General features: G+C 37.4%; 4 protein-coding genes across 7 annotated transcripts; 1 reads left to right on the top strand and 3 right to left on the bottom strand.

Moving 5' to 3' along the window:
• Positions 1–115: 115 nt before the first annotated feature.
• Positions 116–2,037, bottom strand: LOC122035004 (bifunctional peptidase and (3S)-lysyl hydroxylase Jmjd7-like). The gene is made up of 4 exons (XM_042594368.1): positions 1,288–2,037; positions 1,027–1,205; positions 641–711; positions 116–520 (listed from the first exon to the last, which is right to left on the bottom strand). Exons 1-4 carry the CDS (start codon positions 1,990–1,992, stop codon positions 360–362), a joined length of 1,116 nt encoding a protein of 371 aa, XP_042450302.1. The 5' UTR covers positions 1,993–2,037; the 3' UTR covers positions 116–359.
• Positions 2,038–2,830: 793 nt separating this feature from the next.
• On the bottom strand, positions 2,831–5,486 carry LOC122034969 (sugar transport protein 8-like). The gene is made up of 5 exons (XM_042594325.1): positions 5,352–5,486; positions 4,650–4,763; positions 4,240–4,559; positions 3,502–4,128; positions 2,831–3,416 (listed from the first exon to the last, which is right to left on the bottom strand). Exons 1-5 carry the CDS (start codon positions 5,440–5,442, stop codon positions 2,979–2,981), a joined length of 1,590 nt encoding a protein of 529 aa, XP_042450259.1. The 5' UTR covers positions 5,443–5,486; the 3' UTR covers positions 2,831–2,978.
• On the bottom strand, positions 5,303–9,563 carry LOC122034979 (tRNase Z TRZ1-like). Of its 4 annotated transcripts, none has more exons than XM_042594337.1 (9): positions 9,339–9,563; positions 8,977–9,252; positions 8,570–8,732; positions 8,429–8,499; positions 8,252–8,347; positions 7,983–8,096; positions 6,787–6,855; positions 6,620–6,694; positions 5,303–5,671 (listed from the first exon to the last, which is right to left on the bottom strand). In XM_042594337.1, the coding sequence occupies exons 2-9, from the start codon at positions 9,211–9,213 to the stop codon at positions 5,597–5,599; spliced, it is 900 nt and encodes a 299-aa protein (XP_042450271.1). In that variant the 5' UTR covers positions 9,214–9,252; positions 9,339–9,563; the 3' UTR covers positions 5,303–5,596. The 4 variants fall into 4 exon arrangements, with proteins under 4 accessions (XP_042450271.1, XP_042450280.1, XP_042450287.1 ...); XM_042594346.1 differs by having other exon boundaries at positions 8,977–9,338; positions 9,425–9,554; XM_042594353.1 differs by having other exon boundaries at positions 9,425–9,550.
• A 153-nt stretch (positions 9,564–9,716) lies between these two features.
• Positions 9,717–13,544, top strand: LOC122034957 (V-type proton ATPase subunit d2-like). The gene is made up of 10 exons (XM_042594315.1): positions 9,717–10,007; positions 10,777–10,897; positions 11,059–11,166; positions 11,236–11,338; positions 11,485–11,565; positions 11,639–11,724; positions 11,867–11,926; positions 12,011–12,059; positions 12,659–12,793; positions 13,174–13,544. Exons 1-10 carry the CDS (start codon positions 9,827–9,829, stop codon positions 13,303–13,305), a joined length of 1,056 nt encoding a protein of 351 aa, XP_042450249.1. The 5' UTR covers positions 9,717–9,826; the 3' UTR covers positions 13,306–13,544.
• The last annotated feature ends 4,741 nt before the right edge of the window (positions 13,545–18,285 follow it).

Raw genomic sequence — 18,285 nt, 5'->3', positions numbered from 1 at the left:
ATTTTTCAAGTAACATCTTTCATTGCATTCCAAAATGTTGACAGCCAATACAATTTAATGGATCAAAAGGTAGAAATTCCATTATTGGGTCTCTATACAAGAAAAATGAGCTATCTCTACAAAGCCTGTAAAATTTTAGTTTGGAGAATGTATGCTTACAGAGAAACTCTAGTCTAATCTTAAAAACAATGGACTTCATAGACCAACATAACAGTCTTGAATCTACTACCCTCAATAGATAAAATAGGTAACCTTACTAATGTCTCACAAATCAATACTCGAACATTCGCCCAATGTTTGTTGATTGATGGTACCATCAACAATTGGGTGCAAGCTGATTGCTCATCAACTATAATTTATCATCCTTTCCTTGTGGATTCCAATTCTGAATCTTCTGAAAGATCAGATACATCACAAGAATTGCATATCATTCTGGAAGGCTCATTGGTACAATGAGAGAAACTGATGGATTGCAAGAAATTGAAGTATGCATATTTGATATCAAACACCATATCATACCCTGAAGTGGAAGAGGAAAAGCCATGAGACAACATTTTTAAAATCAATAGAGCAACAAAAACAGAAATTGGTCGGGCTACAGGGATGCGTATGTTATACAAGCATTAGTACAGTGACTCACAATAATTGATAGCAATTGTCCGTCCATTGCTGTCAGGTGTTTGACTGACATGATGAAGCCACATACTTGGCCTGCATTATGATTGACATTTTCTTTGTAAAATCAGATATAAATCAACTTCAGTATCCATTTGGGAAAAAGGTGGTGAAATTAGTTCGCCTAGAATCTCATTAGACATCAGCCTAACAGGATAGTAAATATGTTAACATGCACAAACAATGAAGCAAGTTTCTCTTAAGATAGTTTGTAAGTAGACTGGAAGCGTAAGAGCATACTGTTTACCTAGTTACTGTCAAGAAGAAAACTAAAAAAAACAACAAAAGAATAATAAATTTAACTAAAGAAGCGGCTTTTGATTTACTGCAGATGTCATAGGTGGAACTTACAGGTAAAGGATCTCCCCGGCTTTAACTGTGCATTGAAATGGCTTCGGGCCATTGAAATATAGGGGGAAAGACGTTCTCTGGTCAGCCATGACCTCAGGTGATGGAGGGTAGGGGTCGACGCTACACCAAGGAACAAGAATCTTCGGTTCCACCATTTCCAGCTTCAGCTCCCCCATTTCCTACGGCACGCCACATGGTATCATACTTGGAGAAGAAAAAACACAGAGGAGAGTGAATTTAATGGCAGAAGAAAGAGATTACCGAGGAGGAGGAGGTGACGTATTGGGCGGCCGGATAAGAGCGAACATAGAGACGATGGACCTCAGTTGGGGGGAGCAGGAGGAAGTGTTTCTCCCCTGTTACCACAACGTAGAGGTTTTCGTAGTGGTCCTTGTGGAACGACGTCTCCGATCGCCCATTGCCGATCCAGAGGTTGACGGCCTCCGGTAGGCAGCCGAGAGCCTCGGTCGCCCACGGGATGTGCGGTTCTACATCTGCTGACAGTGCGGAATACTCCGCCCTGAAGCAGTCATTCTGTTGCTGGGCGTACGCCACGACCGGGGATGACGGAGATCCGGTAGAATAGATAATTCGAAGCGCTTCCTGGAACTCCATGGTCCGGACAAAGGCGGAGGCGAAGCAGAGACCGCGGGGGGCGTCGCCAGGAGCACCGGGCGGGATCGGAACAAGGGAATCAGCGCGGCCGTGGGGGGTGAGGTGGACGGAGACGTCGCATCCATCGAGGGCTTGGCATAGGTAAGAATCATCGGACCAGAGGGAGCGGGCAACGGCGGGCCAGTGAAGGGTGGCGGCTCGGGAGATGATGCAGGGTTTGTTAGCGGCAACGAAATCCCGAAGGAAGACAAGCGGAGACGGCGGAGACTCAAGACGCTCTACCTCACCGGAGATTCCCAAGCCGAGCTCTCGCGCCTCCCTCCACAGATCCCTCACCTGTCCCTCCGCCATCGTCGGTTTTCTCTTCTTCTGGTTAGGAGCTTGGGCGAAGACTAGGTGTCGTGAGAATGTTATTGGATCGGGTAAAGATCCAGAACCCTAAGCCACTACAAACCCGTTGCAGTCAACTGTGATCGATCAGTATCCAACCCGGCAAACCCGTGTACAGATAAAACTAATTCCACTTTATTTATTTATTTTATTTATATGCCAAAATAAATAAAAATAAAATAAAATATACATAATTCAAGTTGAATTTAAACAACATGTGAATACTCATTTGATTCAGGATAATCGTTGATAACTTATGTTGTTTAAATCTTTTTGATTTAGGTGAAAACTTAGATTTTAATTTTTTAAACTTAGGTTAAGTTCCAATCAACCTTCAATTTAAATGCTACAGCCAAATATAGTTTTCTAAACCTTAATTGACTTATCCCATTAAAATATTTAAAAATTCTTTTTTTTTTTTTGAAAAAATCTAATAAATTTTATATATTCATATAAAATTATTTATTAGTAATTATGAATTATATTATTATTATTTTTAAAATAGAATATTAAATTAAATTATATATTAAAATCTCAAAACAAATAAGTTTTTGTTAATTGTTATATTATCTAAAATTATTAAAGTATCTTTTATTTCCTCGTAATTTGGATGTAAAAAAAAATATGAAATTAAAAACTAAAAGAAAATACATTATAATAAAACAAAAAAAAAAAGAGACGTCATTATAATCTCATTTTATTATTTATATTACATAATTAAAATTATACATGATAATTTGGTAACAACATTAGATTTTGATAGAGAAAGTGATGATTTTAACCATATTGTTCAAATTAATGAACGCAAAGGAGATGCATTCAACACTTAATTTTAAAGATAATGTGTTCGATATATAATCTGAAGAAAATTTTTAAGGTATTTTTCTGTATACAAAAAATTGATTAATCAGGTTAGGTATATTTAGGCGTTGGGTGTTAGTCGAACATCAGTTTTTAGCTTTCTCGTCCTTGGTATCTTCATCCATAAATCTTTTCCAAAACCAATGTTGCTTCCACACCTCGGTCATTTCATCGATAGGAATGTTCTTCGTCTCGGGCAGTAAAAAGATGACGAACAATCCCATGACCACGATCCAGGCACCGAAAAAGAAGAAGATCCCCGCGCGCATATGACACATCATGGAGAGGAAAGCTTGGGCAATGACGAAAGTGAAAAACATGTTAGAGCTAACAGCGAAGGCAAATCCAGCTGTCCTAGTGGAGAGGGGAAAGATTTCGCTGGGAATGAGCCATCCCAACGGCCCCCATGACCAGGCAAAGCTCGCCACGTAGAGGCATACGAGAACCACCACCCAAGTTGCAAGAGTGTGATCGATCTCATTCGTGGACTTGAGGTTCACAAGAAGAATGCCTCCGATGGCCACCTGAGGAGGATATTAAACAAAATTAATTTGATCAGGCCATTAATTAATTAGAAATTAATAAACGCACATATATATTAGTATATACCTGTGTGATGAACATCTGAACACAAGCTTCTAAAAGAAGAAACCTCCTGCCAGCTTTGTCCACCAGGACCACAGAGACGATGGTGGAGAGAACATTAACGATCCCTGTTATGACGGCGGAGAGCAAGGAGGCATCATTCTTGAACCCCATGGTTTGGAAGAGAACCGGAGCATAGAACATGATGGCGTTGATTCCCGTGAACTGTTGGAAGATTTGCATGGAGATGGCGATCACTAACTGCGGCCGACTCGATCGCTTCATGAGGTTCTTGAAGGGATTCTCCACCTGTCGTGCCATCTCGCTCGCGTGCAGCAACTCCTCGTACTCCGCTTGCACATTGTCAACGCCGCGAATCTTCTTCAGCATGGCGAGGCCCTCTGTTAACATCTCGCGCTCGATCAAGCTCGTCGGCGTTTCGGCGATGATGAAGGAGCCAAAGCAGAGCATGATCGCCGGCACTCCAGCGAGGCCGAGCGCGAGCCTCCACCCCCATGGGTGGATGTTCGCGACGAAGTAGTTCACGATGTTGGCCACGAAGATGCCGATGGTGACATCAAGCTGGAAGAGGATGTTCAGCGCTCCCCGAAGGTGCACTGGAGCAATCTCCGACAAGAACAATGGCACCGCCTAAAGCATATATATATATATATATATATATATATATATATATATATAATTAATCACATGAATACTTAACTAATTCTACTAATAAATTCGATAAATAATTTAATTAATTACTTGATTGGCAAATCCTACGCCCACTCCCAGAAGAATTCTTCCTATGATCAACATGGCGATATTTAAAGCGAATGCATCAAAGATGACTCCGAGTAAGAAGAAGATGGACGCAGCTTGCATCGTGATCTTTCTTCCACATTTGGTGCACACTTTAGAAGCTATAAAGCTAGATACCAACGCAGCGAGGTAGAGAGATGAAGTGAACAACTGCAGATTTTGATTATCAAACTTGCAATAGTTGTTTTCTTTGGCCATGTGCTTCCTCTCAAAAACTTTAGGAAAGAATCTCTCCAAGAAGTCATCCATGGATGTCACTCCTCCTACAGATATTAATTAGATCGTAAAAAACACAATTAAAACTAATCATGTATATAAATGGCTAATTATGAAATCAAAATAGCATATATCACCCGAAATCCCAATGTCGTAGCCAAACATGAGGCCCCCCGTGGCCGCAATTATCCCACAAATCACTACGTAAACAGTGATCTTTCCCTCAAACTGCTTGTCCCCACCACTTGACACTACAACAGCCGGCATTTTGCCTTTATTTTTATTTTAATGGAAGATGTTTTTACAAAATTAAAAGAAAAAAGAAGGTTGTGAAAGAGGAGAAACTCATTGAAGGTGTATATATACATGAAAGAAATGACTAATAATAGTTCTAATGGATAGAAAAGAGGAGATAATTTTAGATCTCAAAATAGATTAGTGTCTAAGTAGAGACTATTCAAACATCCAAATAGAGAGGACAAATCTAAATAAAGGTAGATGTAGAAGATTAATTAATACAAATAAAAATTGAATGATGTAATAAAAATGTGACACCTGTAATTGGCATTAAGATCTGTTTGCTAAATTTATCCCACTAATTAGGCTAAACGAGCGAGCACTTCAAATCCAGCTCAACATATTTGATATTTCCTTAGCAATATGACAACCAAATGATAAAATGATTCATGATATGTAATTATGTACGCTAAAACAAAGAAGCGACGATTAAACGAATCAGATGAAAAAAGCATAAACATCCTGCCTTAGACTATCTGTTTAACCATATAAATGCAGTAAAACTATTGTCAATTTATTTATAATATCGAAGAAAAATATACTCGAGTTCAAGTTCTCTGATCTCAGCAAGTTCTTTGCCACATTTATCTGTCCACTGAACTTTTCTCCCCACTGCACAACAAGATGTCTCATTTTCCACTTGTTCTGCAAGTTGAGTGGAATTGGCAGCTTCACTTGTTGTGGAATAATCTATGGAAGGTTTCTTCAGATTATTCTTAAGGGAAGGCTTCTTGTCGCTCTTAGTAAGAGCATCAATAGTCATACCCTACAATGATCAAAAATATCATTAGAAACCATTTGTCAAGGCGAAGAGGCGACCAGAAAACGATGGAGGCATCTTGGCGATGGCAGCCTCGATTTCCTGGAAAACCAAGAACAGCAAAAAATGTCAGTATGAACTAAGCAACATTGAGCTCAAAATCAAATGCAGATGGAGAACATGAAACCAAGAAACGTAAATGCTAATAAATTTTCTCACATGGTTCACAAAATGATAATATCACTATTTTGCATAATAAATTGGTATAAGTTGATAGAAATTATATTATTTTGACCATACATATGATGGTAAATAACATAGGACAAGTGCTAAAATGATATAATATGTTTGCTCAAATTAAATTAGTCATATTCAGATTAAAGCGAGGATTTTAAAAGAAAATCAGAGGTACATGAAATAGATGGGATATACATATAATTTATCCTTTTGGGACTTGACTTCACGAAATGATTTTGAATCTCCTTTCAATAAAAGGTACTGATTTACTTATGAGGTTCAATCTGAAGAGACTGAAGAAAACACATGAATTTCAATTTGGTTCAACAGATATAGAACAATTACCAAAGAATTAAGTCAAGGTTTCATCTCGAATTGGAGGATATGGCTGAATGCAAACCTCAGTTGGATATGTATCATTCATCATGTTTAGAGCAAATAAAACATCATGAAGAAAACTTTTTTGAGAGATTTTCTTGGCGACATTTAAAAATTACAACACAGAACATGAAGCCAAAAGTGAGAAGCAAAATCTAACAAGGAGCCATCCGATATGGTATCTTCAGTCCATTTACTTCAACAGAAAATATGGGAGAGAGACAAAGACAAGTGACACATAAATAAGTAAAAGAATCCTGAATTTTTTGTCCTATGTGATAAATGAAAATAAAAATTCAATCTTTAAAAATAAAAGATAATCATGAATTGAATTGAGATTGCAATCACACATTGGAAGCATGCAAAGTGATAAGATTTTATCCCTAAGCAAGATAGATTTTGGCATTTGAATAGTCAGAAATGGCAATGACTTACCTCTGGATAATAACGAGCTGAAAAATGGATGAGCAAAATTGCTTTATTTTGGAATCGGTTCTCATAACTTGCGATCTAAAAGAATAGTATATGCAAAGGCACACACATCTAAGTATCAATAGCTAAAATAATTACTCAAAAATGGCACACAAGAGCTTGATATTAACCTCAAACAAATGGGTGTGGCCGTAATCCCTAGCATGTTGAACTGACATTGAGTCATTCACAAAAGTGCTCTAAAAAATCAAGTAAAGCCGTAAAGTGAAAAATGTCTTAAAAAGATATGGAATGATTAGAAGACAGTCAAATATATTAAAGAAAACCTATATGTTGATGACCAAATGTAAGTAATGACAACAGATAAAAAAACATTCACATAAAGACACAAGCAGATTTGGGTTAAGGAAACAGGACCTTGAAGAGAAAAATAGCCCAAAAATTCAGATATCTATAGAACTCCTTATCAAGAAAAGTTGCCCCATAAAATATTCAATTTCTTGGGTACATCTGAAATAGACAAAATTTTTGTACATACTTTTTGATTTTAGAAATGAGGCAGTAGCCAAATAATGAAACAGATTTTGCATTAGACCCTTGAAGAGGAAAATAGTCAAAAAAAAAAAAACTTCAAATATGTACATACTCTTTGGCAAGAAAAGCTGCATCATAAAAGATACAATTCATGTACCCATCTGCAAACCATACAATTCTTATACAAAACCGTTTTTGAGCTAAGAGGCAGCAACTAATTGTGCAACTCCCTTCTGGCTACCTTTTTTATTTGATTATCTGTATGTATAGCAAACGAATTGCTTAATTGACTAGTACTTTCTTTTACTTGACCTTATTCTTGTATATGAATTCTACAAACAAATTATGTTCCTTTAAGACAGGATGGAATGCAAACAAATAAGGCTGCAAAGGCACAGCTGCCACTGAACTATGCTCCATTTTGTGGCAGCATTCAGAAGGTATCGCAAAGGAATACTGACCAAGACAAGAAATGCAGTACAAAATTGGGGAAAGAAGCAGGGGCCTTCAAAAGGATCTAGTATACCTCTTAAAAGCAGAATCTTATCAGGACCAATGCTATTCCTATATGTGTAAAAGGGAAACCAAGAGATATATCTATAAACAAAACAGTTGTTACAATAGCAAACAAGGAATCCCAACAAGAGCCAAACTAAAATGGTAGTTACAAAACCAACAGAATCAAAGTTAAATAGTTGGCATGCACTACAAATAATAATAATAATGATAATAGAAAAAATACTGATTGGTTTGAAGCTAAAATTAAACTTGCCCATGATAGTCCACACCACAATTGACAAGAGTAATTCCAACCAATATACAAATCCATTACCTCCATCACAAGAATTCTTGCATTAAGTACATCAGAATTGTCAGGGTCAACAACAAAATCTGACATCGTATCTCCCGTGAAGGCAATTTCAGGAGTTGTTATTGTGTCAGTAATCTGCAAGGACAATATTAATCAAGAGAAAAAAAAACAAAAGAAAAAGAACCTAGGCTGAAAAAAATTAGAATGAACTCAACAATATATCCAAATTCAATATCTACCATTTTTTTAATAATCATATATCACTCTCGTTGGAATCCAGCAAAAAATACCTCAACACCTGATAGTCGCAAGCTCTTAATCTCATTTCCAGAAAGACCACAAAATTCTGCCTTAAGCTTTTTTTTGACAGAGTAGATACAATAACCCTACATATTTTAAAAAGCAAACTTATCTTTCATCCTTATAAACCTTTCAAAAAGTAAATAGGATATAGAAGATGTTCTAGCCTGGCTAGGTATAACATGGTAGGTCTTGAATGCTCTAACTTTAAGATCATTTCTCAATTGAAATTCTTCGCCTGAAAAATAAAGTTTATTAGAACAAAGGGTATCCATCTATCTCTAACATGTTTCTTGATAGATACATACCTACATTAAGGGCGACTAAATTGTGCTTCAGTTCAGATTGGTCAATCGCCCTGTGCACCTCAAACAGTTTTTCCACATGTTCTTTTATAGACACTGGGACAAAGATAGTTGGAGGCTTCATGCTATATAATCCTCTAGTAGCAACGTACATAGGAAGTCCTCCCTGATGAAAAACTTGAATGTTTCAGACTAAAGAGGTTAACGGTTTCTCTTAGCATGAGTCCTAAGAATGAGTGCAACTCTCGAGAGGTTTAGGTCAACTCAAAATAATGCACAGAGTAGAAACTACTTAACAAGCGGCACGGATTTTGTTCGTGGTTGTGTATGAATGCTTATTGAGATAACGTTAAATCACGACTGCAATAATTCGCCTGTTGTACATAAGTACTAAATTGGAAACTGCATACTATGTGATCCATATGGCCATGGGTAATGAACAGAAATTCCTGGGAAATGGCTCGCTGCGGGCATCTACCAATGTCAAAGGCCAACTTAAGTGACGGGAAGATGACACAAGTCTCCTGCCCTCCAATTGACAACCCCTCAACTGGATACCCTTCGATCACCAGTGGCTTCTTTCTTGGAACTAACGAAGACTGTTCAGCACTTGCTTCACTATCCGCTTTGCTTCTGCGACTCCCCATTTCAGCTTACTAATGCAATTTGACAAGAAATTTCTTGGTCTGTAATTGAAGACAAAAAAAAAACATTTAAAAACAACGAATTTTTTTCATCAATGAGCACCGAAGTTCTCTTGATCAGCAAGAACCTGATTCAATCATAAGAACCATAAACTGAAGTGAATCGAGATGAACGAGAAATCACTGCCAATAAATAGCTTTATTGGATCACTACCGCAATCAATTGAATAAGAAACCAAGTGAACGGAATGGAGAGATTCCGTAGGGAACTGGACTCGAGGCCGCCGCCACGAGAAGGAGGGGACGAGAGGGTAGGGGAGGGAGAACGACGAGTCAAGAGGGACTGGAATGAGAGGGAGGATGAGAAGCCTGATAGAGTTGACTTGTAGGAGGGCCGTGGGCCGGTTCATCAATCTAGCGGGCCGTTCACGAAACGAATGCTACGGAAACACGAATGTAGTAGCGACTGGTTTAATGCCACGTTGAGTGTCGTAACCGGATTCGTAATTACAGCTGTGGTATGATCCACCTGTCTTCCCGAACATAGCAAGGTTACGTTCTTCCTGAGATCCGATCATTCGACCGTCGAATCCACCGCGAGGAGGAAGGCGAAGCGATGTACGGATTCGAGGCGCTCACGTTCAACATCCATGGTGGGTACCTGGAGGCCATCGTCCGAGGCTACCGCTCTGGCCTCCTCACCGCCGCCGACTACAACAATCTCTGCCAGTGCGAGACCCTAGACGACATCAAGATGCACCTCTCCGCCACCGAGTACGGGACATACCTGCAGAACGGTGCGTTGATATCCCACTCTAGCTCCCGATGCGGTTCCGATTCAGTTTCTCGAATTTGTGCTGTTGGATTTATCTATTGCATTATAAAATTGCAAATTTGGGCTTGTTTTGGGGGCATCAAAGACTTTGGATATTGAATAGGATTTGCGAGATAGTGGTCGACATGTTCTGGTTTCATATATACCTGATCAGAAACCTGATTCGTTCCTCTGTCGTGGGATTGCCTATCAGCCTATGGAAAAGGGAGCAAGTTAACTCCCGTTCTCCTTTGAAAAATTCACTATCAATTTGTGATAAAACTTCTCATAGGAGAATTTCCACTCATGGTTGAATCTTTGCTTGCATAACCGTTACATCTACCGTGAGTTTTTGCACATTGGATCTTTAGCCTCTTGATTCATTGTCTAAATAATGAAGTTAATAAAAATTCTGTTTAGTGAGCTTAGTGAGTTCGTATCTTAGAAAAGTTTGTTTTTGCTGAATGCATCAGGGACTAGATGCAATATGAGAATGCAACAATGCACAAGTTGACTAGAGTTTCTGTGCATTATGACGTATTTTGCGACATGAACACAAGGTTTTGTTGAAGAACCACTACTCTTGTATAGCTGATAATTTCTAGATAATATAGTTATCTTAAGCAGATTGATAAAATTTTACAAATATCAACTAACTTTGCATGCTTATTATCTATGATCAAGTTCTGTATTAGCCTTTAATCGATATGGATGTTTTGTGTTATCTTATATATGCCTGTAATTGCTCGCAGAACCATCTCCTTTACATACAACCACCATTGTGGAGAAGTGTACTCTTAAACTTTTGGATGAGTATAAGCATATGTTGTGTCAGGCAACAGAGCCTCTATCAACCTTCTTGGAGTATATAACGTAAGTGTTCCTGTAAGCACTGTTTTACATGTTTATTTCTATTTGTTTCCAGTTCTCTGGTTCACAGTGTAATGGTTTACTGCTCTACAAACTAGTTTTCAGTATAATGGATTTTATTTAGACATTGATGGAAACATTGACTCATTTTCTGTTCCTTATAGGTACGGCTACATGATCGATAATGTTGTCCTTATTGTCACTGGCACCTTACATGAGAGGGATGTTCAGGAACTGCTGGAAAAATGTCATCCTCTGGGAATGTTTGATAGGTTTGTCCTTTCTGTTCTATGTCTATCTTTTGTGTTAACATGTTGAGGCCTTGAGCATGTTTTCTGCAGCATTGCAACTCTTGCAGTTGCCCAGAATATGCGGGAACTTTACAGATTGGTTCTTGTTGATACACCATTGGCATCATATTTCTCAGAGTGCATCACATCAGAGGTACTACTAAGAATTGTTTCCATATGATCAGATTGTTTTTTGTGTGATAAGTGTGAAGAATCAGCACACCTGGATGATTGCCAAACATATACTCATCTAATTATGATGACTTTCAAAGCTTATCTTTTGTTAACAATTTTTGTCAGGATTTGGATGATATGAATATAGAAATCATGAGGAATACTTTATACAAGGCCTACCTTGAAGATTTCTATAACTTCTGTCAGGTAACAATAATGTATTTCAATAAAAGAACAGCCTTTCCTACTGCTTTTAGCTTAAACTGTTATGTCAAAACAGAAACTAGGTGGAGCAACTGCTGAGATCATGTCTGATCTTCTTGCATTTGAAGCTGATAGAAGGGCTGTTAATATCACTATAAATAGGTTAGACAAATTAAAATTCTGAGATTTTCAAGGTGTGGTCATATTATTCATTTTAGTGTTCCACACAAAACATTTGTTGACAGATGAATTTTTTTAAAAAAATGTGATTTTTTACTCATTAATTGTGGGCTTGGTTTTACAGCATTGGTACTGAGTTGACTAGAGATGATCGCTGGAAGCTTTATTCAAATTTTGGGCTTTTGTATGGTTTTGGGCCTTTTATCTTATAGTTATTTTAGCTTGTATTGGTTGTTTTCACTTTTCTTATGGAACTTTTTCTTCACAGATATCCGTATGGTCATGAGGAACTTGCTGTATGTGAGGATATTGACCAGGTAAGTTAGTTTTATTGGTTTTACATGAAAAAACATATAAGAAGATTATCTATCTAGTTTTGAAGTTTTATTATTGATTGGATGGAATTCGTTCCTACGCTCAAGTTTTGGGCCAAACTCCAACTGTTTGATATATGACACTACTACTCAGTTGTGATGAGCAGTTGGGCTGGATTTATAATATGATAATCCAATTTTAATTAATAGTATACTGATAAGCTAATGCTATTTGTTAATTTCATAGGAACAAATATGAAATTATTATGATACACTTCTTTTCCACATTAGCAAATGAGTTATCATTTAATAATATAATACATATACATTTTAATTAATATTTTACTGTTACTTGATATTTTGAAAATGTTATTTTATCAAAGAATAATAATACGATGTATTGATATTATCATGTATGCAATGTCTTATTAATCTTAATTCTATTCATTTTAATATTTACTATGTACAATATATGTTATTAATAAATAATAGTTTGAAAGTCAATCAAGCATATTCTTATTATATTCGAACATTAATTTGCCTCTTATTTCTTCCCAAGTATGCAGTCCTAAACACCATTTTACCTGTTATTTCTGGTCCAGGTCCGTGGTGCGATGGAGAAATACCCACCATATCAATCAATTTTTGCAAAGATATCCTATGGAGAGAGTCAGATGCTGGACAAAGCATTTTATGAAGAGGAAGTAAAGAGACTCTGCTTGGCTTTTGAACAGCAGGTAAACATCCTTCATCAACTGCTTGACACTATAAATTAAATATTCATTAAAAGACTGTGTCCTGCTTGAAGAACCCTGACTGGAATACCGCTTGATCATGCGACTAAATGATAAATTTAGTCCAACATGCCAACTCTCTTGTTTCAGTGTACACATGTTCAGAGATTGCTTATACAACTAATGTGGTTTTGCTAACAATCTATCATTAAGTCAACATTTTCGGTATACAAATCCTCATGGATAAGATGATTCTATTGGCTTCTTGTTTTCTTCTAGGAAAATACTAAATGACGTGCAGAATGCTGTCCGCATGTTTTTATTCTACATTTTCGATGAACTAACATCACCAGGCCTAATAAATTCTCATAATGACATTGCAGTTTCACTATGCCGTTTTCTTTGCTTATATGAGATTGAAAGAACAGGAGATAAGGAATCTAATGTGGATCTCCGAATGCGTAGCCCAGAATCAGAAGACCAGAATCCATGATAGTGTGGTCTTCATTTTCTAAGTGCTGCATGAGAACACAAAAATGTATCCGGAGATGCTCCCTTCATCATTTCATTCTCATGTTTATCTCTTTATTTGTCACCTGAAACCATGGTACGTGCATTGTTTTTATCAGCATAACGCGTGATCACTTAAATTTGAAATATAAATAAGCTGTAAATTGCATTAGAAAGGAATGTGTTTCCTTTCAAATAGTGGAATATTTTTGGGGTACAATTTCAGCTTGAACTTTTCCTTGCTTCTGGAGGGATTTGAGTCGTATAAATTGAATGGTGATGAATATATATTTGTAATATAAATTTATGATATGATCTATCATGTTTTTTTTACTATAAATTTTAAGAGTCTACCATGAATAACTATTTTTGTCAAATTTATTCTTAGCTAACACATGAACATCGAACATATTTTTATTTCTGAGTTGACCTCATGGGTTGACATAGTTAATATCAATATAGGTATTTGTTTTAATAGTTTTTGAGTTAATTTTTAACAGATGTAAAACAATTTGTTGGGTACCTGATTTTTTTCCATAAAGGATCATTGCGTTAAAGTAAAATATTTTTTTATGATTTATCTATTCACCTATTGCTCTAGTACTCTTACTTCTGAGTTGATTTCGGCAAAAACTCGACTCTCCAATTTGAGCCTTCCAGGACATCCCGAAGAACATAATCTTCCACGACAAGAAAAATAAAAAAGTCACAAAACGGAGAATTGGCACCTCAAAGGATTGAAGAAGGTGATCGGTAATGGAAAAAACGGTGGGTCCCTTTAAAGAGCAACTGGAGATGGAAACTAGGAGAAAGAGAGATGGCAGAAAAGGTGATGTGGACAAACCAATGACGATTGAAAATGTGTGCCCAAGGCACTCTTATGTCACGTTTTGCTACTTATAGCCAAAGGCTACTGCCCAGAAGAAGAAAAACAAGCAGCAAAAGGTTTCAATTATATGCCAGCCAACGTTTCATGATGCAGTGCAATTCTCGCCTTGTCAGACTAGTAAAGAAAAGCTAAATCCTTGACGATTGCACCATGCATGGGTAGGATACCAATCCTCTATGTCACTCCAAGTGTCTCAAAGTTGGGGCGTAAATGAGTTATATCATTCGTGAACCGCTCGTGAGCGACTTGATGAAAATTTAACTTGAGTTTAATATTGATCGAGCACAAGTGGAGCTCAAGCCGATTTGATTAGAAATTAAGTTAAATTTGAATTTAATTATTATTAACTCGGTGATTCGACAACCAAACAACTCATAATAATATATATTTTTATAATTTATAATATATAATATATTAATTTTTTATTAAAAATAATAATAATAAAATCGAGCTCGAACCAATAATTAGATATTGAGCTCGAACTCAACACTACCTACTAAGCAAATTTGAGTCAAGCCAGTATAATCAACCTGAGCTCGAGTCTGACTGGCTCAAGCTCAGCCCGGCTCGCCCTCGAAGTCCATCTACCTTGATAACTTAGGACCTCCTTCCTCCCCGCATCAATCACTCCACTGCATCTTTAGTCTCATTGCTTGCGCCAGCATCGTCATGGACAGGTCAACGACGGCCGTGTTGGCGACGAAGACACGTCACTTGCGGGGCAAGGCTAGCTCCCTCACGCATGACAAGTTGATGCGTCGTTTGTTCCTTTCCGACAAGCTGACCTCCCTGTCCAACATCCTCTGCACCATCCAATGGGGCATGCAGCGGCGTCGAGAAGCAGCTAGATGATTCGGTAGGCAATTGGCTCAAGGAGTTGCACGAGGAGTTCCTTCGTGTCGACGACCTGCTCGACTTGATCAAGCTCCATCGCCTGCCACGGAAGCGGAGGGCATTCGCGGCCACGCACACCGACCGCGATTTCTTCTTCTCCATTCCCCCGTGCTCCACTTCGCCGCGGGCTGTCAGCTGAAGCGCGAGGTTATAGGGTCCAAGTTAATCCATAAGGTTATAGGGTCACATAGACCATGTCAGTCACATAGGCCACAAGGTGATCATGTCACAAAGACCAGAGCAGAATTAGTCACAAAGACCAAATAAGTCACATAGACTTTATGAAGATCAAGTCATGAAGACCAGAGCATAAATTAATCACAAATACCATATAAGAACATTCATTTCATATATTAGGGAAAATGGTTCGTGCGACAGCCAGCACAGTAAGCATTCAATTGCTAAGAAGATTGTCACACCTTACTTAGCTGCTCCATTGAACGAATCAGAGACATCAATGACTTACCTTTACCCCAGATTAAATTATTTACAACAATATGAACATCTCTAATCCCTCATATTGACTATATGTCAAGAGCATGTTCAACATCTTCAATCAAACAAATTATTCACAATTACATTTTATGTACTGAACTAAAAATATAACTGGTATCAGTGAATAAATGTCATAGATGTAAATCAATCTTAATCTTCCTTTTTAGCTAGAATCTATTCATTCTAATCAGGCGCTTTCCTACTTATGCTCTATAGACTGAATTATCCATAGTCAATAGGAAACACACTAAAGTAACAGACACTAATCAGAACTTCAAGTAGACAGCTAAATAGTCACTTAGGGTAAGATTGAGATTAACTTACAATCTCAAGGGTCTCACATAGTAGAGAAGCATGGATTCATTCTCCTACTACCCTTCTTATCGTCATAGCACATGTGGTATGAATCACATGCTACGATGTTATTCTCTTTACTAAAAAGAGCACATGTTTTTCCCAAAATTTAACATCGTACAGATTTCGATCTAGACATACCTAATGTCTAATCCTGAATTCAACATATGAATTCTAATATGACCTTTAAACAGATTCAGTAAATGGTGGGTGTATTTACTTCAATCATTACATAAATGATCTCATCTTGACACAATTATCAGGTGACCTTAACTTATGGGTATGTCTCTATTCACAGCTACATAAGTTGTCCCATAAACAACGGTCTTACCTCTATTTGTACTTAACAAATAGAGATGATTGTCCATGTGAGTGGACCAATCTCAATCTACCAACATGCTTATCGAGACTTTTATTCGAATGTAACAAAGACATATACACTGAATAGATCATAGCATTTTTCATTTATCAAAATTTTTTTACAATAAGTTACATTCTTCGAAGTCCCAAAGACTTCACATGTCCATAAAATTACTCTTTAGTCAATGGCTTAGTAAAAGGATCAGCAAGTATATTTCGTGTAGGGATGTACTCAAGAATTATCTTTTTCTTATCAACAATATCCCTTACAAAATTATACTTAATTTCTATATGCTTGTCTTTGCTGTGATATTTGGGATCCTTGGAAAAAGTTATTGCAACTTGACTGTCACAATACACTATAACAGGACTCCCACTATCCTCAGCAATCTTCAGATGCTTTAGGAACCTTCTTAGCCAGACAACCTCTTGCACAATCGCTGCACAAGCCACATACTCAGCTTCTATTGTCGACAAGGCTACACAAGGCTGCTTCTTGCTGTTCCATGAAATGGCGCCACCATTCAGCAATAAGACATAGTCAAATGTGGATTTTATGTCAGCAAGGTCCCCTGCCCAATCTGCATCTGTGTAGCCACTTAGGCTCATTTCTGATCCTTGGAAACAGAGGCAATAATCCGCTATTCCTTTGAGATATCTGAATATCCTCTTCACCGCTTTCCAGTGTCTCAATCGTGGGTTTGACTAGAAACAACTAAGCCAACAACATAGCTTATATCAGGACGAGTACACAATATAGTGTACATCAAACTACCAATAGCATTGGCATATGATTTTTTCTTCATTTCGACTATTTCCTCAGGAGTCTTGGGATACATACTTTTGCTCAAAACAATACCTCTCGCTATAGGCGTTTGTTCAATGTTGCAATTTGACATATTGAAGTGTTGTAGCATCTTAGTGATATAAGCTTCTTGAGACAAATCCAAAAGCTTTTTTGATCGATCTCTAACGATCTTCACTCTTAAGATGTACTTTGCTTCTCCCATATCTATTATGTCAAATTGCGATAAAGTCAACTTTTGACTTCTATCACACACTTTATGTCACTTCCAGTTATTAGCATATCATCAACATATAATGATAAGATGACAAACTTTCCCTTTTCCTTTCTAAGGTAAACACAATGATCCTCATTGATTATTTTGAAATCGTAAAACAAAATGACTTCATTAAATCTTATGTTCCATTGTCTTAATGTTTGCTTTAGCCCATATATAGACTTCCTAAGTCTACATACTCTTTTCTCTTGGCCTTCAGCAACATAACCTTCTAGTTGTACCATATAGATTTTTTCGTCAAGATTACCATTAAGGAAAGCTATTTTTACATCTATCTGATGTAATTCCATGTCATATTGTGCTACTATAGCTAGGATGACAGGTATTGATACAAACTTCACAATTGGGGAGAATGTCTCTTCAAAGTCAATACCCTCTATTTGGGTATATCCTTTTGCAACTAATCAAGCTTTGTATCGATTAATCGATTCATCTGCTTTCCTCTTTACTTTGAGAATCCACTTATTCCCAATAGCCCTTCGGCCCGAGGAAGATTGACTAAATCTCAAACTTGATTCTTTCTCATTGACTCCATTTCCTCATCCATTACAATTTTCCATTTTTCTCTTACTGAGCTTCTTAAAGCTTCCTCAACTGTTCGAGGCTCCTCATCATCAACTGGGAGAATCATCAATGCCTCATTTTCAATATCAAACGTTCTCCGAGGAATAATCTGACGACTACTTCTTCGAAGGTTAGACATTTGAGAAACTGACTCAGTCAGTGGCAAATTACTCCCATTAGGTTGACTAGATTCAAGCATCTCCTGATTTGTTGATAAAGGAACATTATCTTTCTCCTCTATCTCATATAGAGAAATTGTCTTATCAACTTCACCTCGTGTTGGGGACTCAGTTTCAAGAAAAGTAGCATCTCTTGACTCTATTTCAGACATGATTCCATCTTGTCGC

The sequence above is a fragment of the Zingiber officinale genome, chromosome 1A (assembly GCF_018446385.1).
Source record: "Zingiber officinale cultivar Zhangliang chromosome 1A, Zo_v1.1, whole genome shotgun sequence".
NCBI classification, from domain to species: Eukaryota; Viridiplantae; Streptophyta; class Magnoliopsida; order Zingiberales; family Zingiberaceae; genus Zingiber; species Zingiber officinale.
This window is presented reverse-complemented; position numbering and strand designations above follow the sequence as displayed.